This window comes from Mobula hypostoma, chromosome 1 (assembly GCF_963921235.1).
Source record: "Mobula hypostoma chromosome 1, sMobHyp1.1, whole genome shotgun sequence".
NCBI lineage: Eukaryota > Metazoa > Chordata > Chondrichthyes > Myliobatiformes > Myliobatidae > Mobula > Mobula hypostoma.
The window spans coordinates 2,493,032-2,518,225 of record NC_086097.1 but is presented as its reverse complement, the minus strand read 5'-3'; the positions used below and the strand labels follow the sequence as shown (position 1 = coordinate 2,518,225).

The window sequence follows — 25,194 nt, the reverse complement described above, 5'->3', positions numbered from 1 at the left end:
GGGTGGTTGCCAGGGTGACGGCGCCGTGCCTGGGACCAGAGGGCCTCCCACCCACAGAGACTACAGCACAGCATCGTAAACTTCTGTCCGCCGGCCTCGGGTCTCGACCCGTTCATTTCCATTGACGCTGCTTGACCTGCAGAGTTCCTCCAGCACTCTGTGCGAGTTGCCTGAGATTTCCTCAGAGTAAATGGGGCTAGGCACGGACGAGATGGGCCAAAGGGCCTGTTTCTGTGCTGTTGTTTTTTTATGACTTTCCAGGATCCTCAGAACCTCTTCAGTTTATGACCAGTTTTTAAAAATTTCCTTTCTTGAAGCACCTCTTTTTAAAATTTTTCTTTGCTAAGTTCCAGTCTTTTCAACTGTAGAGTGTCGAACTGCTTATCAATACATATAGAATCAAATACAGAATGACGCTGTATAAAACGTTGGTGAGGTGGAATATTAGATCCCAACTTCCAGTAAGATGGTGGCGTGTGTAAAAACAGCAGCCTTTCGGGGGCCAACCAAAGATGATTTTCCCTCTGTAAAATTTGCTTTTTTATGATCCAAAGACAATTCTACTCCAAGGACATTGAGCACTACAGGGCCACTCCATCAGTGAGCTGCTCGTTGATCGGAGTAGTTGGACTGGTGTTGGCAGCAGAGCGGTCGAGGTGTCAAAGGGGCTTGCTATGACGATAGAGGGAGAGCTGGCCGAGGTGTTGAAGGGCCGGCCGTGATGTTGGAGAGAGAGCCAGCCGAGGTGTGGAATGGGCTGGCTGAGGCTGGCATGGTGGAGAAGGAGCTGGTCAGGATACCAGAAGAGCCAGTCAGGATATGGAGGAACCCACCAGAATATCGGAGGAGCCTGTCGGGATATCGGAGGAGCTGGTTTGGGTTCGGAGGAGCTGAGCTGACTGCAGACCATGTTGCCGCCCACTACTTGGAAGCATTGGAGTTGGTGCAATATAACTGTGGGAGATTGTCTCAGACATTTCACTTGAGATCACAAGACTCTGTTGGACAGTGATAAAATGCAAGTTCTCACAGGCCTGATTCCCTTGTCTGCTGGAGGGGTAGGAGACATGGGAGGTTTCTAGTGTTAGTTGTAGTGAGAACTAGGCCTCAAGCATCAGGCTTGCCTGTTGCTGCAGCAGGTGAGAGACTTGGCGTCTGAACTGATCGGGGGCCTGGCCTCTCCTGTCAGTGCTGCCTTCCCACATTTGAGCGGTGGAAAGACAGGCTGGATTGCGTGCGTTGTATACTGCCGGGAGACCAACTTTGTCTGCTGGACATTGTCACTCAGTGTACTTGGGCTGCATGCAGGTTTTCTTTTCAAGTAAATGTGCTTCTTTGCTTGCTATTACGTTTGCTTACGCATACGTAAGGCTCCTTTTCATTGACTACAGCTCTGCCTTTAATACCATCATTCCAAATAAACTGATTCCTAAGCTCCAGAACCTGGGCCTTAGCACTCAGATCTGCAGCTGGATCTTCAACTTCCTCACAGACAGGACCCAGGCTGCAAAAATAGGGGACAAGCTCTCCTCTACAATCACTCTGAGCACCGGTGTCCCACAAGGCTGTGTACTCAGCCCCCTGCTGTACTCACTACACACCCATGATTTTGTAGCCAAGTTTCCATCGAACTCAAATATATAAGTTTGCTGATGACACAACAATTGTAGGCCATATCTTGGGTAATGATGAGTTTGAGTACAGAGAGGAAATTAAGAATCTGGTGGCATGGTGCGAAGGCAATAACCTATCCCTCAACGTCAGCAAGACGAAGGAATTGGTTGTTGACTTCAGAAGAAGTAGCGGACTGCACGACCCAATTTACATTGGTGGTGTGCAAGTGGAACAGGTCAAAAGCTTTAAGTTCCTCGGGGTCAATATCACAAATGACCTGACTTGGTCCGACTAAGCAAAGTCCACTGCCAAGAAGGCCCACCAGCGCCTTTACTTCCTGAGAAAACTAAAGAAATTTGGCCTGTCCCCTAAAACCCTAACTAATTTTTATAGACACACTGTAGAAAGCATTCTTCTAGGGTGCATCACAACCTGGTATGGAAGTTGTCCTGTCCAAGACCGAAAGAAGCTGCAGAAGATCGTGAACATGGCGCAGCACATCACACAAACCAATCTTCCGTCCTTGGACTCACTTTACACCGCACGCTGTTGGAGCAGTGCTACCAGGATAATCAAGGACACGACCCACCCAGCCAACACATTTTTCATCATTCTTCCCTCCGGGAGAAGGCTCAGGAGCTTGAAGACTCGTGCGGCCAGATTTGGGAACAGCTTCTTTCCAACTGTGATAAGACTGCTGAACGGATCCTGACCCGGATCTGGGCCGTAGCCTCCAAATATACGGACCTGCCTGTCAGTTTTTTTGCACTACCTTACTTTCTGTTTTTTCTATTTTCTATTTATGATTTATAATTTAAATTTTTAATATTTACTATTGATTTGTAATCCAGGGAGCGGGAAGCGCAGAATCAAATATCGCTGTGATGATTGTACATTCTGGTATCAATTGTTTGGCGACAATAAAGTATAAAGTATTTTGGCAACCAGGAATAGTCGGGTGACAGCGTGGAGAGACAGCGGACAGCCAGGAAAGACTGGCACCGGGGGTGTCGGGATTGGCAGTCCGGGCACCAGCTCAGAAGAGCACCCACCTCTTGAAGCTTCTAGTTTACACCGAGAAACATACCCTCGGGGTCCTCCGAGAGGGAGGGAGAATGATGGACCCAATCGGACGGATACAGTTAATTACAGGGAACGACTATGACCAAGAGCTAGGATAAGAGGTTCTCAGTGTCCAGTGTGTTGGTGTGGGAGAGCGTTTTCCAGCATTAAAGGTTTGCGAGTCCATCAAGCAAAGTCGAAGTGCTATTCCATCCCAGTGGATGAAGATGAGATTACTTCACCAAGCACAGATGATGTGGTCTTTTCAACCACTGATTCACAAGCCACAGCGATTTACTCTGGAGAGAGTGATCATACTCCAGGTCAGACGAGAGATAACCCAGGTCAGGTTTCAGACCACAGTACCCAGGTAGATTCTTGGCATGATGGCAGTGGCGAGGAGGTAGAGAAGAAGAGGAAGGTCAAGTGGCCAGCAATGGCAGATGAGAAGGCTTGGCGTGTATTTGATGAGGATATCAGTATGATGTTGGAGAACACGCTCAGGGGAACATCAAAGAGAAAGTTGGAAGTGATGGGCGATATGATTTACGATGTTGGAAAGTACGGGTTTGGTTTGGTTGAGTTGAAGAAAACAAAGCCTACACAGCAACCAGATATAATCGTATGGTCTGACACCAGTAGAGAAGCGGTTATTGGTGAACTCACAATCCCCTGGGAAGACAACATCGATGAAGCCCATGAGCGCAAGTTAACCAAATATGCAGAGTTAAGATCAGAGTGCAGAGACAGAGGGTGGAAGGTCTCATGCTATCCATTCGAAGTAGGGTGCCGTGAGTTTATCGCGTTCACTCTCCAGAAGTGGCTGTGTGACCTTAGCTTCACTAGAAGAGAGATCAAGTCAACCAGCAGGGCTGTAGCTGAGGCAGCAGAGACAGGATCAGCATGGGTGTGGACCAAGTATGTCCAGAGGGGCAGATAGTCAGACAGTGTATACATATCTTGCAAACCCTTCAGTAGTTGCATAGACACCTGAAGAGTAGACTATCTGTTGGGTGGAAGTGACCAACAACTCTGATAGAGGCAGATGCCAAGTTTTTAAGCTCACCAGTGGGAGGAGGTGCTTTAGCACTGCTGGCCCACCACCTCGAGGGAGTCTTGATCATAAGCGGGCCGAAACTCCTGAAGACAGGTGGCAGATCAACTGATGATCCCACTGGTGATAGCACAGGACAGTTAACATCTTAGTCCATGTGTATTTTGTAACTCTGAATTATGTTAATTGCTATTTTTGAATGTTTGCTTGCTAATTTGAATGTTTTGCACTGTGGCCCCAGAGGAATGGTGTATCTCTCAGCTGTGTCCACGTATGATTTGAATGATAATTGAATTTGATTTGATTTGATTTGTGTGCAGTTTTGGTCAGCTACCTACAGAAAAGATGTAAATAAGGTTGAAAGAGTACAGGGAAAATTACAGGATGGTGCTGGGACTGAAGGACCTGAGTTATAAGGAAAGATGGACTGAGTTAGGACTTTATTCCTTGGAACATAGAAGATTGAGAGGAGATTTGTTGGAGGTATACAAAATTATGAGGGGTATAGATAGGGTAAATGCAAGCAGCCTTTTTCCACTGTGTTTGGGTGGCACTATAACTTGAGGTCATGGGTTGAAGATGAAAGGTGAGAAATTTATGAGGAACATGACGGGAAACAACTTCTCTCAGAGCGTGGAGTGAGCTGCCAGCACAAGTGGTGTGTGTGAGCTCAGTTTCAACTTTTAAGGGAAGTTTGCTTAGGTACATTGATAGTAGGGGTATGGAGGGCTATGGTCCTGGTGCAGGTCGATGGGAGTAGAGAGTTTAAATTGTTTCAGCATGGGTCAAAGGGCCTGTTCCTATGCTGTACTTTTCTACGACAATGAAAAGTCATCAACTTTCTTTTCTATCTGATAAATCCATGACTAAAACCTTTTAACTTGCCTCATTGCTCTCATTTGAAATGAGTTTCTACTTTGAATTCAGGTGTAAGAGGTGACAGGATAATGCCAGTGTACAATCCACTGTGACATTGTTCTTGTATGTGATCTTATTTCACTACAATATCCTCCAAGTCTTTAATGCATCCAACAAACAGTGGTATCCCAATACGAGGATGGAAATCCATCCAGCTTGATCTTTCATTCCATGCACTAAATGTTCTGTTTTATTTTTCAAAATATACAAGGAGCCAAATTTGAGAAAAGCTGGAGTACCATTGTCTACAGAGAAATCTGTGCAGTGCTAAATTAGACTATATATTACAGGAAAATGTCAAGCTGGGTGTTTATACCGAGCGTTAAGCTATTTTGTTAGATACAGAAAGTAGTAAATCAAATCAAAAAAATCAAAATCATGCCAAATATAATTATCATTCAACCATACATGGGTACAGCTGAACAAAACAGCATTCTCTGGAGCCAAGGTGCAAAATATATGCAGCACTTTCAAAATAGCAAGCAAAAAGAAACCTCACAGACGTGTCCCGCACATTGATGGTAGTTCCTGGCAATTCACCGATCGAACACTGGAGGGCAGCAGCGATGGGAGCGGCTCGCCCCCAGCCGAGCACAGACACCACTCTGTGCTGCCTTCGGCTTCTCTCCTGCTGGACTGCACCAGCAGGCAAACCCACGGTTCGCTATAACCAAGGCTGCACAGCTTCCCTGCCACCTGTCATACCACCAAACAAGGGAAACAGGCTTGCAGCATCTTACATTGCAAGAGAGATGTCCAAGTCAATCACCCACGGTTACACTGCTCACCACCTTCGTGCATCCACTCCGATCCCTTAGGGTAGCGGGCAGCTCCTCCAAAATCCAGTCCTGCTCCTCCGACACGCCAGCTGGCTCCACCAAAACACTGGCTGGCTACTCCGATCACAAAGTGGCTCACTGATGGGGCAGACCCAGTCCATGACAGATAAGGCCCTCCCAACCGTTGAGCACGTTTACATGGAGCGACATCACAGGAAAACAGCATCCATCATCAGGAACCTCCACCATCCAGGTCATGCTCCCTTCTGGCTTCTGCCATCAGGAAGGAGGCATCATTGCCTCAGGATCCACATCACCAGGTCAGGAACAGTTATTACTCCTCATCCATCAGGGTCTTGAACAGAGGGGGTAACTTCACTCACCCCAAAACTGAAATGAATCCACAACCTATGGACTCACTTTTAAGGACTCTATAACTCGTGCTTGCTTGCTTGTTTGTTTGTTTGTTTATTTATTTATTGATTGTTATTTTTCCCTTTTTTATATTTACAGTTTGTTATCTTTTACACACTGGATGTTTGTCCATTTCTGTCGAGTGAGGTTTTCCATTGATTCTATTGTTTGTTTGTATTTATTATGAATGCCTTCAAGAAAATGACATCTATGTATGTTGATAAAATTTTATTTTGGACATTTGAACTTTGAAATCAATCAGGACTAGAATTTTGCTTCATCTTTTATGAATCCATTGATTAAGCATGGGAATAATTTTGGTTGTAAAGCTCCCTATAACTAACCAGTCAAATAAGATTCATGTCAGTGTTTATGTGGAAGAATAGATCATAAGACTATAATACATAGCAGCAAGATTTGGCCAGTTGGCCCATTGAGTCTGCTCCACCATTCCATCATGGCTGATCCCTTTTCCCTTCCTCAAGACTATTCCCAGCCTTCTCCCAGGAATGATGCCATGTCCAATCAAGAACCTATCAAGCTCAGCATTAAGTACACCCAACGACCTGGCCTCCACCTCTGCCTGTGGTAATAAATTCCACAAATTCACCACTCTCTGGCTTGATAAATTTTTCCACATCTCTGTTTTAAATGGATGACCCTCCATCCTGAGGCTGTGCCCTCTTGTCCTAGACTCCCCCACCATGGGAAACATCCTTTCCATACTCACTCTCTCTAGGCCTTTCAACATTCAAAAAGTTTCAATGAGATTCCCCCTCATCCTTCTAAATTCCAGCAAGTACAGACCCAGAACCATCAAATGTTCCTTGTATGATAACCCTTTCATTCTCAGAATCATCCTTATGAACCATCTCTGGACCCTCTCCAATGCTAGCACATCTTTTGTCAGATGAGGAGCCCAAAACTGTTCACAATAGTCAAGGTGAGGCCTCACCAGTGCCTCAGCATCACATTGCTGGTTTTGTATTCTAGACTTCTTGGGATGAATGCTAACATAGCACTTGCCTTCCTCACCACCGACTCAACCTGCAAGTTATCCTTTAGATTGTTCTGCACAAGGACTCCCAAGTGCCTTTGCATTTCATATTTTTGGATTTTCTCCATTTAGAAAATAATCTGCACATTTATTTCTACTACCAAAGTGCATGAGCACGCATTTTCCAACATTGTATTTCATTTACCACTTTCTTAACCTTTTTCTTAATCTGCCTAAGTCCATCTGCAGCCTACCTGTTTCCTCAACTCTACCTGCCCCTCCACAAATCTTTGTATCATCTGCAAACTTGGCAATAATGCCATCTATTCCATCATCTAAATCAATGATATACAGCATAAAAAGAAATGGTCCCAACAACAATTCCTGTGGAACATCACTAATCACTGGCAGCCAACCAGAAAAGGATCCTTTTATTCCCACTTGCTGCCTCCTACCAATCAGACAGTGCTCTAACCGTGTTAGTAACTTTCCTGTAATACCATGGGCTTTTAACTTGGTAAGCAGCCTCATGTGTGGTACATTGTCAAAATCGTTCTGAAAGTCTAAATATATAACATCCACTACATCTCCTTTATCTATCCTACATATAATCTCTACGAAGAATTCCAACAGGTCCGTCAGGCAGAATCTTCCCTGAAGGAAACCATGCTGGCTTTGTCCTATCTGGTCCTGTGTCACCAAGTACTCCATCACCTCATCCTTAACGATTGATTCTATCATCTTCCCAACCACTGAGGTCAGGTTAACTGGTCTATAATTTTCTTTCTGCTGCCTTCCTCCTTTCTTAAAGAGTGGAGTGACATTTGCAATTTTCCAGTCCTCTAGCACCATGTCAGAGTCCACTGATTTTTGAAAGATCATTACTAATGCCTCCACAATCTCTTTCAGAACCCTATGGTGCAGTTCATCTGGTCCGGGTGATTTATGTACCCTTAGGTCTTTCAGCTTTTTGAGCCCCTTCTCCTCTGTAATAGTAACTGCACTCACTTCTCTTTCCTGAAACCCTTCAACATCTGATGCACTGCTAGTGTCCTCCACTGTGAAGACTGATATAAAATACTCATTTAGTTCATCTGCCATCATCTTTGCCACTGTTGTTATTTCTGCGGCCTCATTGTCTAGTGGTCCTGTATTCACTCTCATCTCTCTTACTTTTTTACATAATTGAAACAGCTTTTACTGTCCACTTTGATATTGTTTGCTAGCTTGCTTTCATATTTCATCTTTTCCCTTCTTTTACTTGCTCTCTACAGGTTTTTAAAACCTTCCCAATCCTCTGTCTTCGCACTAATTTTTGCTTTGTTGTATGCTCTCTCTTTTGTTTTTACATTAGCTTTGACTTCCCTTGTCAGCCACAGTTGTATTATTTTGCCATTTGAGTATTTCTTCATTTTTGGAATACATCTGTCCTGCACCTTCCTCATTTTTCCCAGAAACTCACTCCATTGCTGCTTTGCTGACATCCCTGCCAGCAGCTCCTTCCAATTTACTTTGGCCAACTCCTCTATCATACCACTGTAATTTCCCTTACTCCACTGAAATACTGCCTCTACTCTACTTACTTACTCCCTTACTCTACTGAAAAAATGTCAGACTTTACTTTCTCCCTATCAAATCATATTGTGATCACTGGTTCCTAAGGATTCTTTTACCTTAAGCTCCCTAATCACCTCTGGTTCATTATATAACACCCAGTCCAGTATAGCTGATCCCCTAGTGAGCTCAACAACAAACTGCTCTAAAAAGCCAACTGGTAGGCATTCAACAAACTCACTCTTGAGATCCATTACCAACCTGATTTTCCCAATCGACCCACATGTCGAAATCTGCCATGACTATCATAACATTGCCCTTTTGATACACCTTCTCTATTTCCCGTTGGAATCTGTAGTACACATCCCAGCTACTGTTGGGAGGCCTGTATACAACTGCCATCAGGGTGCTTTTACCCTTGCAGTTTCTTAATTCAACCCACAAGGATTCAACATCTTGCGATTCTATGTCACATCTTTCTACTGATTTGATGCCATTCTTTACCACCCCCTTTGCCGACCTTCCTGTCCCTCCGATACAACATGTAACCTTGGACATTCAGCTCCCAACTACAACCATCCTTCAGCCATGATTCAATAATGGCCACAATAGTCATGCGTATTTTTCCAGCAGAGTCGTTGTGCAGTGGTATTGTAGCTCAGTAAGGCACATATGTCTTTAGAAAGAGGGAATGAAAAATTGGGGCAAATGTATTTAGAAATAAATTAATCTATTTTTTCCAAATATGGAAGACATCATAGTGTATCTTAAAATGCTAATGGCAAATATTCCTGCAGATCAGAAGTGTTATGATTAAGATCCAAGATTTATTCTTCTTCATCTTCACCCATCACACCTACTGGGGTGTAGGCTGCCACCAACAGCTGCTTCACCAGAGTCCTCTCTCCTGGGTCATTCTTTCACGTTGCCCCCAGGTATAGCCCAACTTCAGATTCTTCCTCTCCCAAGGATGAGGTTTCCAGAGTTTCTGTTGGTACTTCTGGGTTTTTATGTGATGGGGTTGATAGCTCCATGCTGAACTTTCGCAGATGGGCTTCCGACCGTCCAAAGTTCAGAGTTCAATTCCAGTGCCATCGGTAAGGAGTTTGAACATTCTCTCCATGACTGTGTTGCTTTCTTCTGGGTGCACAAGATTCTTCCCAGTCTAAAGATTTAAACAGGAACTGCTGGGGGGTGGGAACCGAACAGAAGAGACTGAGGAAGGGGCGGTTGGCTCACAAATCGAGAAAGCTTGTAAACAGTGTGAGAGGGAGGATAGGCAGGTGTTAGAGAAGGGATATACTCGGACTGGTAGTTTGAGATGAGTCTATTTTAATGTAAGCAACATCATGAACAAAGCGGATGAACTTAGAGCATGGATCAATACTTGGAGCTATGATGTTGTGGCCATTACAGAGACTTGGATGGCTCGGGGGCAGGAATGGTTACTTAGAGTGCCAGGCTTTAGATGTTTTAGAAAGCACACGGAGGGAGGCAAAAGAGGTGGGGGCATGGCACTGCTGATCAGAGATAGTGTCATGGCTGCAGAAAAGGTGGAAGTCATGGAGGGATTGTCTACTGAGTCTCTGTGGGTGAAAGTTAGGAAAAGCAAGGGGTCGATAACTTTACTGGGTGTTTTTATAGACCACCCAATAGTAACAGGGACATTGAAGAGCAGATAGGGAGACAGACTCTGGAAAGGTGTAATAATAACAGGGTTGTCATGGTGGGTGATTTAATTTCCCCGATATTGATTGGCATCTCCCCAAAGCAAGGGGTTTAGTTGAGGTGGAGTATATTAGGTGTGTTCAGGAAGGATTTCCTCACACAATGTATAGATAAGCCGACAAGAGGAGAGGCTGTACTTGATCTGGTATTGGGAGATGAACCTGGTCAGGTGTCAGGTCTCTCAGTGGAAGAGCATTTTGGAGATAGTGATCACAATTCTATCTCCTTTACCATAGCATTGGAGAGGGATAGGAACGGACAAGTTATTAAAATGTTTAATTGGAGTAAGGGGAAATATGAAGCTATCAGGCAGCAACTTGGAAGCCTAAATTGGGAATAGATGTTCTCAGGGGAATGTACAACAGAAATGTGGCAAATGTTCAGGGGATATTTGCGTGGTGTTCTGCATAGGTACATTCCAATGAGATGGAAAGGATGATAGGGTACAGGAACCGTGGTGTACAAAGGCTGTTGAAAATCTAGACAAGAAAAGAAAAGCTTACAGAAGGTTCAAAAAACTAGGTAATGATAGAAATCTAGAAGAGTATAGGGCTAGCAGGAAGAAACAAGAATGAAATTAGGAGAGCCAGAAGGGGCCATGAAAAGGCCTTGGCGAGCAGGATTAAGGAAAACCCCAAGGCATTCTACAAGTATGTGAAGAACAAGAGGATAAGATGTGAGAGAATAGGACCAATCAAGTGTGACAGTGGAAAAATGTATATGGAACCGGAGGAGAAAGCGGATGTACTTAATGAATACTTTCCAGTATTCACTATGGAAAAGGACCTTGGCAATTGTGGGGATGGCTTACAGTGGACTGAAAAGCTTGAGAATATAGACATTAAGAAAGAGGATGTGCTGTAGATTTTGGAAAGCATCAAGTTGGATAAGTCACTGGGACCAGACAAGATATACAGTCGACTACTGTGGAAGGCAAGAGAGGAGATTGCTGAGCCTCTGGCTATGATCTTTGCATCATCAATGGGGATGGGAGAAGTTCCAGAGGATTGGAGGGTTGCAGAAGTTTTTCCCTTATTCAAGAAAGGGAGTAGAGACAGCCCAGGAAATTATAGACCGGTGAGTCTTACTTCAGTGGTTGGTAAGTTGATGGAAATGATCCTGAGAGGCAGGATTTATGAACATTTGGAGAGGCATAATATGATTCAGAATAGTCAGCATGACATTGTCAAAGGCAGGTTGTGCCTTACGAGCCTGACTGAATTTTTTTGAGGATGTGACTGAACACATTGATGAAGGAAGAGCAGTAGATGTAGTGTATATGGATTTCAGCGAGGCATTTGATAAGGCAGTCCATGCAAGGCTTATTGAGAAAGTAAGGAGGCATGGGATCCAAGGGGTTGTTCCTTTGTGGATCCAGAATTGGCTTGCCTACAGAAGGCAAAGAGTGGTTGTAGGCGACACATATTCCGCATGAAGGTTGGTGACCAGTGGTGTGCCTCAGGGATCTGTTCTAGAAACTCTTCCAGTCATAAGGTGGGCGCTGGGAGCGGACCCAAATGCAAGACACAGACAATGAAGTACTAGGAACAGGACTTTCCTGGATGCAGACTAGGAGCTGGGACAAGAACACAGACTTGGGCTAGGACATTGGTTAGGCAAGCAGGACCAGGGCAGGGAACTGGGAACCAGGAGCCTGGGCTTGGACTTGGAGCTGGAGACTGGACAAGGACCCAGAACCTGGGTCTTGACGCGGGCTTGGACCCCGGAACTAGGCGAGGGCATGATGTGGCTACAGGACTGGACATGGCTTGGGTTCTTCGAGGCGAGGACATGACGAGGTTTGTGTTCTTCAAGGCGAGGACATGATGAGGCTTGTGTTCGGACTCCGAGCCAGAGACTGGACAAGGACCCAGAACCTGGGTCTTGACTCGGGCTTGGACTCCGGAACTAGGCAAAGACATGACGTGGTCTTGGGAGACAGGACAGAACGAGAGACTCCTGGGCAGGACGAGGGAACTCCAGCACAGGACAAGAACATGAAGCCTTGACTTGGTACTCAGGAACAGCCAAGCCTTGGACTTGGGACGACAGGAACCTCAGAACCTTGGACTTGGGATGACAGGAACGCAGAACACAGAGCCTTGGTCTTGGGGAGGACAGGAACACAGAGCCTTGGTCTAGAACACGGGAACATGGAGCCTTGGACTTGAGAGACAGGAACACAGGGACATGGAACCCAGATCCGGAACCCCTCCTTGGGAACAGGACTTGGGGCCAGGGCTCTACATAGAATGCTGAACACTACGAGACGGTTCCCAACACTAGGTAGTGGCAAAGGGCCGGACCTACCTAGCAAAGGCGTGGGCACAGAGACAGTTCCAACTCAATGATAGACAGGTCCCTATCTTGACACAGCAAGGCTCCGGTCTTGCTCTGGTGGTAGAACTTGAGAAGGTTGCAGGCAGGGCTTCAGAAGGAAGGGGAAGGGAAGGGAACAGTCCAGCCTCAGGGAATGGCAAAGACTGCCTGGCTTACCCCACAGAGGCAAGGGCGGGATACTGACAAGACAAACCAGCACCCACATTCAAACCCAGGGCCACTTATATTCCCAGCCCCAAGACGAGCATCAGGTGCCTATGATAAAGCCCAACTGAAACAAGGGACAGTTGGAAGACCCAGAGTCCGAAGTCCACGGACTGGACCGTGAACCGGAACGCGGACTTCACAGACCGGACCATGACACTTCCCTTCGTGATTTTTATAAATGACCTGGATAAGGAAGTGGAGGGATGGGTTAGTAAATTTGCTGATTACACAAAGGTTGGGGGTGTTGTGGATAGTGTGGAGGGCTGTCAGAGGTTACAGCGGGACATTGGTAGGATGCAAAACTGGACTGAAAAGTGGCAGATAGAGTTCAACCTAGATAAGTGTGAGGTGGTTCATTTTGGTAGGTCAAATACAATGGCAGAACATAGCATTAATGGTAATACAGTGCATACAGTACATTGGCCTTCATCAGCCGTGGGATTGAGTTCAAGAGCCAAGAGGTAATATTACAGCTGTATAGAACCCTGGTCAGACCCCACATGGAGTACTGTGCTCAGTTCTGGTCGCCTCACTACAGGAAGGATGTGGAAACCATAGAAAAGGTGCAGGGGAGATTTACAAGGATGTTGCCTGGATTGGGGAACATGCCTTATGAGAACAGGCTGAGTGAACTCGGCCTTTTCTCCTTGGAGTAATGGAGGATGAGAGGTGACCTGATAGAGGTGTATAAGATGATGAGAGGCATTGATTGTGTGGATAGTCAGAGGCTCTTTCCCAGGGCTGAAATGGCTAGCATGAGAGGGCATAGTTTTAAGGTGCTTGGAAGTAGGTACAGAGGGGATGTCAGGGGTAAGTTTTTTATGCAGAGAGTGGTGAGTGTGTGGAATGGGCTGTCAGCGACTGTGGTGGAGGCGGATATGATAGGATCTTTTGAGAGGCTCCTGGATAGGTACCTGGAGCTTTGAAAGAGTGGTCTATGGGTAACCCTGGTAATTTCTAAAGTAAGTACATTTCGGCACAGCATTGTGGGCCGTAGGGCCTGTATTGTGCTGTAGGTTTTCTATGTTTCTAAAGATATGTAAGTTGGTAGGTTAATTCATCATCATCATTACGTGCTGTGTCGTATGACGTAGGCAATCCTGATCTCCTGACCATAGTTGTTCTTGGCAAATTTTTCTACAGAAGTGGTTTGCCATTGCCGCCTTCTGGGTAGTGGACTGAAGGGATGAAATACGCATCTGGGCTCTATATCGGATACAAGAGATTCTGCAAATGCAGGAAATCCAGAGTAACACACACAAAATGCTTGAGGAACTCAGCAGGTCAGGCAGCTTCTATGGAGTGGAATAAAGAGCTGACATATCGGACTGAAACCCTTCAAGAGGATGGTGAATGCCAATTGGTAAGTGTGTGAATGTGGACGTCAAATGAGACCATATTTCCCATGGTTGGTTGTCCCTTTCAAACACCTTACAGCTTCTTGATGGTCGTGTTTCTGGTACTGTGTATGAAGTCTCACCTCAGCAGACACCATTACCTTAACAACAGGTGAAAGAGCTGGGCAGTCAATGACCATGCAGTTTCTTTCGGTTCATGTGTGATGGATGGATACTGGTTATACACTGTACGTGAAGTCTCGCCTCAGCAGACACAGTAGGTGAACGAGGAACCTGAATTATGAGTAATATGATAGTTCAATGCCTTTGGGAAATGTGTAACAAATGAAATCTGGTACTAATTCACAGTAAAAACACTGTATAATGACAAAACTCATTTAATATTTCAATGCATGTTCATCGAAGAGAAATAAAGACTCCGCAATATTACAATAGATTATCAACTCCTTGTGAAAATTGTGCTTCCAAAAATCTGTTTAAACTGCGGGCAGCATCAAGCATGGCATTTGGAATAAGGCTGCAATGTCTAGATATTCTTTGGATTACCATTGTGTTTTTCCACACCTATGCAGCATATGATGTCAGTTCTCGGCATGATTCATACCAGAATCAAAATCAGTTTTAATATCACTGGTATATGTCTTGAAATTTGTTGTTTTGCGGCAGCAGTACAGTGCAATATACAATTTTAAAATACTATAAATTACAATAAGAAAAGATATTAAAAGTTAAATTAAATCAATAAACAAAAAAAAGATGGAGGTCTTGTTTATGGGTTCACTGTCCATTCAGAAATCTGATAGCAGATGGGAAGAAGCTGTTCATGAAACGCTGTCCCAATTGTTTTACTTGGAGAGCCAGGCCGTTTTCTGTTAGTGACAACAATTCCGGACCATCACCAGAAACCACATTTTCTCCAAACTGGCAAGGCTTTCATGGTAAATTCCAGTTAAAAGACAAATGCTTTATACAAGTATTAAAATAATTGTGGTCCAGAGTTCAGCAGAAATGTGTTGGTTATGTATACAGTCTAGGCACCTTCTCAGTAGAGTTGGCTGCCAGGACGTTGCATCGCTCGGTGTTACAAACCCCAGGAAATTATTGTTATGCAAACATGAGGAATTCTGCAGATGCTGGAATTTCAAGCAACACACATCAAAGTTGCTGGTGAACGCAGCAGGCCAGGCAGCATCTCTAGGAAGAGGTACAGTCGACGTTTCGGGCTGAGACCTTTCGTCAGGACTAACTGAAAGAAGAGCTAGTAAGAGATTTAAAAGTGGGAGGGGGAGGGGGAGATCAAAAATGATAGGAGAAGACAGGAGGGGGAGGGATGGAGCCAAGAGCTGGACAGTTGATTGGCAAAAGGGATATGAGAGGATCATGGGACGGGAGGCCTAGGGAGAAAGAAAAGGGGGAGGGGGGGAAAACCTAGAGGATGAGCAAGGGGTATAGTGAGAGGGACAGAGGGAGAAAAAGGAGAGAGAGAGAGAAAGAATGTGTGTATATAAATAAATAACGGATGGGGTACGAGGGGGAGGTGGGGCATTAGCAGAAGTTAGAGAAGTCAATGTTCATGCCATCAGGTTGGAGGCTACCCAGACGGAATATAAGGTGTTGTTCCTCCAACCTGAGTGTGGCTTCATCTTTAAAGTAGAGGAGGCCGTGGATAGACATGTCAGAATGGTAATGGGATGTGGAATTAAAATGTGTGGCCTCTGGGGGATCCTGCTTTCTCTGGCGGACAGAGCGTAGATGTTCAGCAAAACGGTCTCCCAGTCTGCGTCGGGTCTCGCCAATATATAGAAGGCCACATCAGGAGCACCAGACGCAGTATATCACCCCAGCCGACTCACAGATGAAGTGTCGTCTCACCTGGAAGGACTGTCTGGGGCCTTGAATGGTGGTAAGGGAGGAAGTGTAAGGGTATGTGTAGCACTTGTTCCGCTTACAAGGATAAGTGCCGGGAGGGAGATCAGTGGGGAGGGATGGGGGGGGGGGGGACGAATGGACAAGGGAGTTGCGTAGGGAGCGATCCCTGTGGAAAGCAGAGAGGGGGGGGGAGGGAAAGATGTGCTTAGTGGTGGGATCCCGTTGGAGGTGGTGGAAGTTACGGAGAATAATATGTTGGACCCGGAGGCTGGTGGGGTGGTAGGTGTGGACCAGGGGAACCATATTCCTAGTGGGGTGGTGGGAGGATGGAGTGAGAGCAGATGTGCGTGAAATGGGGGAGATGCGTTTGAGAGCAGAGTTGATGGTGGAAGAAGGGAAGCCCCTTTCTTTAAAAAAGGACATCTCCTTCGTCCTGGAATGAAAAGCCTCATCCTGAGAGCAGATGCGGCGGAGACGGAGGAATTGCGAGAAGGGGATGGCGTTTTTGCAAGAGACAGGGTGAGAAGAAGAATAGTCCAGATAGCTGTGAGAGTCAGAAAAATATGTTGGACCTGGAGGAAATGATTGTCATTTCAACTTTACGTGAAGGACGTGCTTTGTCTTGGCCTAATATTTTATTTAGATCGGTGCTCTGCACTCAGTATTGTCTACGTTTCCTTTGCTGACCAGGAGTGACCATTTTTATAATTACTTTAAAGATTTATCCCCAGGAATAACCTCCACTTTGATCAACGTGGGGCTCTAATCCACAAACGTCAACAGTTACGCAAAAGTCGCTGTCCAATAAATTCTCTACTTAAAAAAAACAATCCCAGTGAGGGACGCGCTGGCCGACAAATGCAACTTTTGTGGTGGAAAAAAGAAAGTTCTGGCTTCCAGTAAGTTTGTAAACCTCCCGATGTTTGTCTCTGTTGTAACTGTTCGGAGCCTTTCGAATTAGATAACGTTTCGATTGAACAGTCTGTTTACTTGGAGCAGATTACGAGGGCAGGACGTGCCGGAGAATTCCGCGGCTGAAGCGTTGTAACGCTGGAATAATTGTATTGATAGATTTTTCCAAATTCTCCTGAAGATCGGCTTCACTCACTGATGAACTGAGAAGTGAGACCGAGGGCAAAACACCAAAAGTAATTGGTTTGCCTTTGTATTCAGCCAGAGCAGCCCGAATTTCCCTTCACATACAGAGCGAAGGCGTTGTCTGTTTCGCAGGGCGTTATTGCTATCTCGGGATGCCCAGTAAATAGTTCAGTGCTTTGTAGAGAGATTGTTGATAACATATTACATTTTGGTGGCTTTGGTTACATAAATGTTATAAAGTAAATCGACATTTTTTTATATTTCCTCCAGTCCGCCAATCCATTTTAGACAAGTTATTTATTAACATTCGTCATTCGTTATTTAACACCGTTATTTAAGTGCTTAAAAATGTCGAGTCTAGATTTCCTATATATATCAACAGAAAACTGAAATCTAATGCAGCACTTCAATAGACTATACATTGTAATTTCAAAAGGCTATACATTGTATTTTCAATAAACTATACATTGTAATTTCAATAAGCTATACATTGCAACTTCAATAAGCTACACATTGTAACTTCAATAACTATCCATTGCTCAATGAAGACGCAGAGTTTTAGGAACAGCTTCTTCCCCTCCACCATCAGATTTCTGAATGGACAATGAACCCGTGTACAATACCTCACTATTTTTGGCTTTCCTTTGTTAGTACTTATTTAATATATTTTATATCTTATCTCCCTCTCTCTCACACACACACACCCACACACATATGTATAGTAATTTATATTTTATTGTTTTGCAATGTATTGCTGCCACATATCAACAGATTTCATGACAAATGCCAATGATATTAAACCTGATTTAGATCTTCAGGAGTTAGATTTAGAAATGCGATTATTTTACCTGGAGGTGCAAAGTTTGAATTTCATACACTGCTGTAATGAGAAGACGGTTTTGTGTTTACACAATAATTTCAGTCCCGATTTTTTTCTTACAGTCAGTCTAACTGTGCACTCAATATTGTGTTGGAAATTCTGCAATTAATTTGCACATTGCAAGTTCCTACAGGCAACAAACAAGGTGGCAATATTGGCGGAAGTAGATGATAAGTCCTCTCTTTAGTTCAGGCCCCATTGCTTAATGGTATTGGTCCATGGCATCGATAGTTTGGGAACCTCTGCCTTAGCTGCAAGTGAAGCAGGAATGTAAAAGATTTGGCTTAAATCTTGTATACCCAAGATTGCTTTATGTTATTTCCAGTACACAATTGTAAAGAAAAATGAAATAATTGTTACTCTGGATTCAATGCAGTGCAAAATAAAACAAGATAACACAGTAATAAAAACACAATAAATGTTAATACATACGATATCTCATACACAAACGTTGATGACGCTAGGCATAGAAGTGGCCAAACCTAGTTACTGAGCTCAGATTCGATAATACTCTACATCAGTTTTTATATCCTCTTGATCTTTTCTATAAATGGCCGTTTGTAGACCTCTTAAACTGATTCAGCTTTCATTATTATCAAAGCAACTTTTTAACATCCTCTGTGGAAAATGACAATAGGTAGGATCTGGTGCATACTGGGCTTGAACTAGTGTTCTGGACTACTGGTCATAAGACCATAAGACCATAGAAGTAGAATGGTTTCTATGCGTGACAATATCACCTTAAGCCTGAACTCCTCCGTTGCCCGCCCTTCCAGTTGTCTTCTCTCGTGTCCACTTGCGAAGAGCAGAAATCCTTCCTTTGACGAGTTGTCGTCATCATCCTGCACAATTCCCAGACATTGCAATCAGCCACCCATTCAGTTTAATACTTAAAACTACAGGGGATGCAGCCTCGATTAACACTTTTAAATGTCAGCTCAAAACCTATTCCTTTAATCTTGCTTTTAACCAACATTCTTAAATATTTTATTTTCATGTTTATTTTTAATATTTTATTTTCATGTTTGCACTTTATCCCATTGTAAATCATTTTGAACTACATCATCTGTATGAAAGTACTCTATAAATAAGTTATTATCATTATTAGTTCTCCCTCGGGTTGAAAACGGTTGTTCTTGCCCGCTCTCCGGCCCCAATCAGAGTCGTGAGTGTCTCAGAACCGAGTTCTTATCCCCAGCTGGGCGTTAGTTCCTTATTCCTCTTCTGCAACTTGGACATTTTCTTCAAGGGTTTTGTGGAGTTACTCGGTTTCCCCAACAGACTGATTTTATCTGATATCAGGTAGTACGTGTGAGAAGCTTAACCCATGTCCCGTGCTTTCACAGATCCTTATTCCAATATAAAAAGTAGTAACACTCACAAAATGTCGGAGGAACTCAGCAGGTCAGTTAGTATCTCTGGAAATGGAGTTGACGGTTGGGGCCGAGTCCCTTCATCAGGACTGGAAAGGAAGGGGGTAGGTGCCCGAACGAAAATGCGGGGAGGAGGGCAAGCCCGGTGAAGGGTTTCGGCCAGCCCGAGAGTCAACTGCTTATTTTCCCGTCCATAAATGCTGCTCGACCTGCTGGGTTGCTCCAGCATTTTGTGTGCGTTACTAGGGATTTCCAGCATCCGCAGAATCTCTTGTGATTATTCCAATATACTTTTTTTTGAGTATGTTAACACCCACTCATCTGATTTTTAATGTAGGAGGTTACATTAGCTAAAGTTCGTTATTGGACGAATCGAGAACAAGTGTCATGTACTGTAAATACAGTACTTTTTTGGTGAGCAACGTCGTTAGAATGGAGACCCTATACCATTTAAATTAGTATTATAGAAAAAATAATATGTTACCCAAATGGCAGTAGTTTCTAAGAATATAGCTAGTTGTTCGTTTTCAATAATAAACAAATGCATACATTTTATATATCTGTACATCAAATGCAGAGATATAATAATAATTACTTGAATTCTTGACTACATAACCAGGAGCAGAAATGCAGTAACTTATAGATTTGAGATGGTATTGCAGAGTAGTGTCGAGACTGGAATGCGCCGGGTTAACTGGATGTTTGGGGCGGCGGGCTACGGCCAGACCGGACCCCTTTAAGGGGCGGGGGCGGGGGGACGGCCGAGCGGCGGCTCGGAGCGCCCCCTGTCGCCGCCGCCGCCGCTTTTTATTTCCCTTTCCCCGCTGCCGAGCCGAGCCGAGCCGCTGATCTCAATGGTGGGGGGTGGAGGCTAGAATCTGGCGGCAGGCGACCGCTGGTCTCTCTCTGGCCCTGCTTCCCTGCCTGGTGTGTGCGCGGCTAAGGGCTCGGCTGGCTGGCGGCCGGCACTGCGCTGAAGGCAGCCCGCGGTGTGTGGGCCGAACCGGACGGGGACTCGGTGCGGAGCCGAGAGACGCCTGGCTCAAAAGCTCCAGCAGCGATAGCAGCGCGTACTCCTGGGTTTGTGATGAGCCCGCACTCAGCATCGATTTAGGTTTTTATATTTTGCCTGCTTTTTTAAAAAAAATGTATTTCCTGGATTTGCTATCGTGGATTGGAAGAAAAATGTAAATGCATAGGCGCTCTTGTTCAACACTGCAAGCAGAGGATGTAAATGTAATGTTGCTTTTAAAATGAAAGAAAGGGTTAATGTTTTCTGGCTGCACGGTTACATTTAACCATTTGGCTTAATTCAACTTCTCTCTTCCTCCCCCCCAATCTCTTCCTCCTCCCCCCCATTCCACCCCTTCCCTCCCGTTAACCCATTCATTTGCAGGTCTGCTAACCTACACACAGTTTCGATTTTACTTCCGCACTTGTCCGCCTTGAAGATGCAGACCTGGCTGAGAGGGAAGCGAGTCGGGTACTGGCTGAGCGAGAAGAAGATCAAAAAGCTGAATTTCCAGGCCTTCGCGGATCTCTGCAGGTAAACACAGGACACCCCCCCCCTCCCTTTAGTTCTTTTATTTTGTCAGCGTTTGAAATGAATCGGTCGGGGCAGGGCTGGGGGATGGCGAGCAGGAAATAACGCCTGCTTGATTAAGGCAGGCTTTGAGTACTCCCATGTGCAAGCCAGCCCAGCCTTAAAGAGGGAAGGGGGCAGAGAGAGTCGGCACTAATCCTTAATCCTCCGGACGGCGGCTACGTTCGCGGCGCGGGCTACAGGCTGCGTTTGTTACACGCTAATCCCTCTGCTCACATACTTGAAAAAAACACGAAGATTTGGATCAAAAGACATGCGTTTGAGCAATTGTAGAATATTGCCTTCCCCCTTCTCTCTTTCCTCTTCCCGCCACCACGGTGTTTTGAAAATCGCGGTGGAAGAGGACGGTTCTTTTCTGATGGAAGTTGCTTTTTAAGGGGGAGTGGAGAAAGTGGCTCTGAACGAGTTCGGGGTGGGTGGGTGAGAGAGAGCCGATGGCCGAGTTAGTACCTAGTGCTGCGCCTTCCTTTTATAGTGAGCCTCAATGATTGTGCTAAAGAGGCGCAGGGATCTCCATGTTGGTTAAAACATGAAGCATTGCTGCTTTAGAACCTAAATCAGAAGTTAATGTGCTGCCACAGACGGAAGAGTTGTTGCAGATGCTGAAAAATTATTTTCCCCCTCCCCATTTCAGTTTCCCACTCTGGGCCCCTTACCTTTTCTGCTCACCTGCCCATCACCTCCCCGTGTCCCCCTCTCCTTCCCTTTTCCCCATGGTCCCCTCTCCTATCCTATTTCGCTAGCCCTTTATCTTTCCTTTCCACCTATCACCTCCCAGCCTGGTACTTCACTCCCCTTCCCCCACTCACCTGGCTTCACCTATCACCTCCCAGCCTGGTACTTCACTCCCCATCCCCCACTCACCTGGCTTCACCTATCACCTTCCAGCTTGTCCTCTTTCCCCTCCCCCCCACCTCCCTACCTTTTTTCTGGCATCTTCCCCCCCCCCCAACAGTTCCGATGAATTGTCTGGGCCTGAAACGTTGACTGTTTACTCTTTCCCATAGATGCTGCTTAACCTACTGAGTTCCTCCAACATTGTGTGTGTGTGTGTTGTGGCTGCTGCTCTGGATTTCCAGCATCTGCACAATCTCTTAGGTTTGTGTTCTGCCATATAAAGTCAGCCTGCTGAGTAGCTGTGTTTCTTATAAATAGCTCCTTATTTAATTCTGTGCTTGGGCCCTCATCTGCATACTTCTACTATAATGCACTTCAAGCCCCATTTATCAAGTTTGCCAATCAATAACAATAAGAGCTAGATTGGACTAGTTTACAATCTTTGATGCAAATCTTTGGTACATGACTTGGTCTGAAGTTGATGTTGGCAGTCTTTTGAAACTGGTCTTGTGTTTTGAATTGTATTGGAGGGGTATGTTTTCTATGAACTGTATACTTACCCCAAGCAGTAAGGCTGATCAGTAATTTTCCTCCACCAATTAACTCGCCCCTCCATCATTTCCTGTCAGTCAGTTTGCATTCAGACTCTCCTATGCCTAATGGCACTTTATGGACACAATCAATCAATGTATGGAAGTCTTATTATCTATTGTGTATGATTTCATTGTTGTGTTTTGGTACTGTATCAGATCTGGAGTAATGAGTGTTTCATTCTTTTTTAACTTGTGTACTGGAAATGACATTAAACAATCTGGAGTAGAATAGATGAACTTCACAAATATTCCCCAGACTTGTGACTACATTCATGGGGGTGGCATCGATTTGGGGTGAACTATTGACAGATGCAGTGTCAGCCCTCTCAATGGCCTCAAATAAAAATCTGTGTATTTAAATTGAACAATAAAGCAGGAGATGGAGAAATAAAGCAGATAGTACCAGAAGTAATCATCAGGTCAGGCAGCATCTGTGGAAAGAGAAACTGACGTAATGATTTGGATCAAAGACGCTTTGTTGTAAAATGCAAACTATCACCCTTGTTTCTGCTGCCTCAGGTACTGCCAGACCTGCTGGGGTTTGTCTGCAGTTCCTGTTTTTATTTCAGACTTTCAGCTTTTGTCGGCTGATCATGAAAGTGTAAGATAATTGCACATCTGATTTTATTTCATTTTCAGCACAGTACACAGTGGTATTTATTGCAATTGGAGCCATAATTTTTACCTTTTTCAATGTTTTTCTCAAAGGCCGAGTTAGTTGGGAGTTTTAATAAAGACCATAAGACATTGGAGCAGAATTAGGCCATTCAGCCCATCCAGTTTGCTCCACCATTCCATCATGGCTGACTTATTATCCCCCTCAACTCCATTCTCTTGCCTTCCGCCCGTAACCTTTGACACCCTGACCAATAAGACCAGAAGACGTAGGGGCAGAATTAGGCCATTCATACTGCTGAGTCTGTTCTGATGCAATAAGACAGATATTGCTGGAAATAGTCAGCAGGTCAGGTAGCTTCAGTGGAGAGAGAACATTCTCAAAGATCAAAGTAAATTTATTATCAAAGTACATATATGTCACCATATAGAACCCTGAGATATGTTTTCTCATGGGTATTATCAATAACCATAATGTAATCAATAAGAGACTGCACTAACAGGGCAGCCAAACGATCAGTGTGCAAAAGACTGTGCAAATACAAAAGAGAGACAAATAATATTAATAATAAATAAACAATAAATATTGAGAACATGAGAAAGAATCCAGCTTTTACAGGAGGTTACCTTTTGGTGCATTGTAACAAATGTGCTTTTGACTTGGAGAATTGCGAGGAAAAAGAAATTTGCGGTTCACAGAACCTGGCCTGAAGAGGGTGTCATTCTGGAGGTTTGAAATCACGATCACAGGAATTTATTTATTTCAAGATGCCTTCCAGCCCTTCAAACTGCACCACCCAGCAACTCCTCTGTTTAACCCCAGCCTAACCATGGGACAATTTACAAAGACCGATTAACCTACTAACTGGTTAGTTTTTGGAGTGTGGGTGGAAACTGGAGCACCCTGGAGGAAGCCCACGTGGTCTCGGGGAGAATTTTCAAACTCCTTCCAGCTGGAGCCGGGATTAAACTCTGAACCCTGATGCCCAGAGTTGTAATAGTGTCACACTATCCGCTGTGCTACTGCAGTGCCCCCAGTGTGTTTCTTAGATGGGACAAATGTAAGTTAGTGACAAGGGTTGTTATTAAAGAATTAAAGAGACTACTGCTTATGTAGCTCCTCTTACCCCATTTTCAATATCTCAATGTGCTTTGTGATATGTAAATGAATTATGATTGTACCTTAAGCTCCACTGTTAAAGGAAGTAATCTGCTAGTATTTATTTTCAGCCTAAAATGTGAAGAATGATCTTAAAATCCTGTGGAAAATCTCAAGCCTTTTGAAAGAAGTCCAGGGCAATACATTTTACCATTCTGAATAAAGAACCTTTAAACACCCTAGTTAATTTATCAGTTTGTTCAAATGTTATATAATGAACATTTACGACATCTTCAACACTTTCCAGGATTTATTATAGTAAACTAGCCTGCTGTTAGCATGGATCTGTCATGGAGTTACAAGTTTTGGTGACGTGTAATGCCTGAGGTCAGAATATCCATGGACCAGGCAATGAATGAATGAATGCATTTTCTCCTGAGGGGCAAATTGATGTGGATTTCAAGGAAGAGTGAAGTCTTTGTCAGATTAGAATGGGAGTCATTTGAAAGTGTAATCAGGATAAAGAACCATTGGTTCTTCCAGGTCCAATACTCTGACACACTCCTGCTTCTTGATCTCCGTCATGATGCCCAACTCGAGTAAGGTTATTAGTTTCATTATTAGTTTTGTGAGTTCTGGGATGGCGGCACAACGCAGCTCGCAGCAGCCACTCCGGTGGTGATGTCTGTTATTTGCCCAGTAGAGTGCCGTGCACAATCCTGATTTGATGGAGACGGACGTGAGAGCACGGAGGAACATCTGGTGAAACTTCTGAAATGCCTGCTTCGCTGCTGCTGCTACTGTGTGGTCCAGAATCTCCTGAGGAGAAGGCCCCGAGTCCTCGGCTTTGCTTGTTGCTCGGCGGCCAGGGCGGGGTCGAAGCGCTCGGCAGAGGATGGTGCTCAGAGAGGCTGTGTCGGAGGCTCGAATTTTTCAGGCGGACTCAGAGACTGCTGTGGTCGGGTGCTTCCAATGGTATTGTATTGAGTGTTTCCAATGGTGCGAGTTGGCGGCGCTTAGAGGTTCACAGCGGGGAGAGTCTGTTATAATTATGTGGTTTTGTCAGATTTAGTTTTGGTTTGTCCTGTGTTTTTTCTTGTGATATCATTCTGGAGGAACGTTGTATCATTTTTTAATGCATGCATTTCTAAATGACAATAAACGAAAACTGAACTGAAGTGGTGAAATTTGTTGCAACAATA

At 44.6% G+C, this 25,194-nt stretch overlaps 1 protein-coding gene and 1 long non-coding RNA gene across 5 annotated transcripts in view; one reads left to right on the top strand and one right to left on the bottom strand.

Moving 5' to 3' along the window:
* Nucleotides 1–16,674: 16,674 nt before the first annotated feature.
* LOC134344020 (inositol-tetrakisphosphate 1-kinase-like) overlaps nt 16,675–25,194 on the top strand; it is a 314,618-nt gene continuing 306,098 nt past the window's right edge. Inside the window, exons 1-2 of one of the 4 annotated variants that reach the window (XM_063043114.1) lie at nt 16,675–16,793; nt 20,642–20,791. In XM_063043114.1, coding sequence (XP_062899184.1) covers nt 16,753–16,793; nt 20,642–20,791 — 191 coding nt within the window. In that variant the 5' untranslated portion in view covers nt 16,675–16,752. Of the gene's footprint in view, nt 16,794–20,052; nt 20,482–20,641; nt 20,792–25,194 lie in introns of those variants that run through there. The other 3 variants (XM_063043133.1, XM_063043124.1, XM_063043152.1) reach the window with 3 other exon arrangements.
* Nucleotides 17,742–19,426, bottom strand: LOC134350475 (uncharacterized). The gene is made up of 3 exons (XR_010018908.1): nt 19,254–19,426; nt 18,613–18,714; nt 17,742–18,123 (listed from the first exon to the last, which is right to left on the bottom strand). It is a non-coding gene; the product is annotated as an uncharacterized LOC134350475 (long non-coding RNA).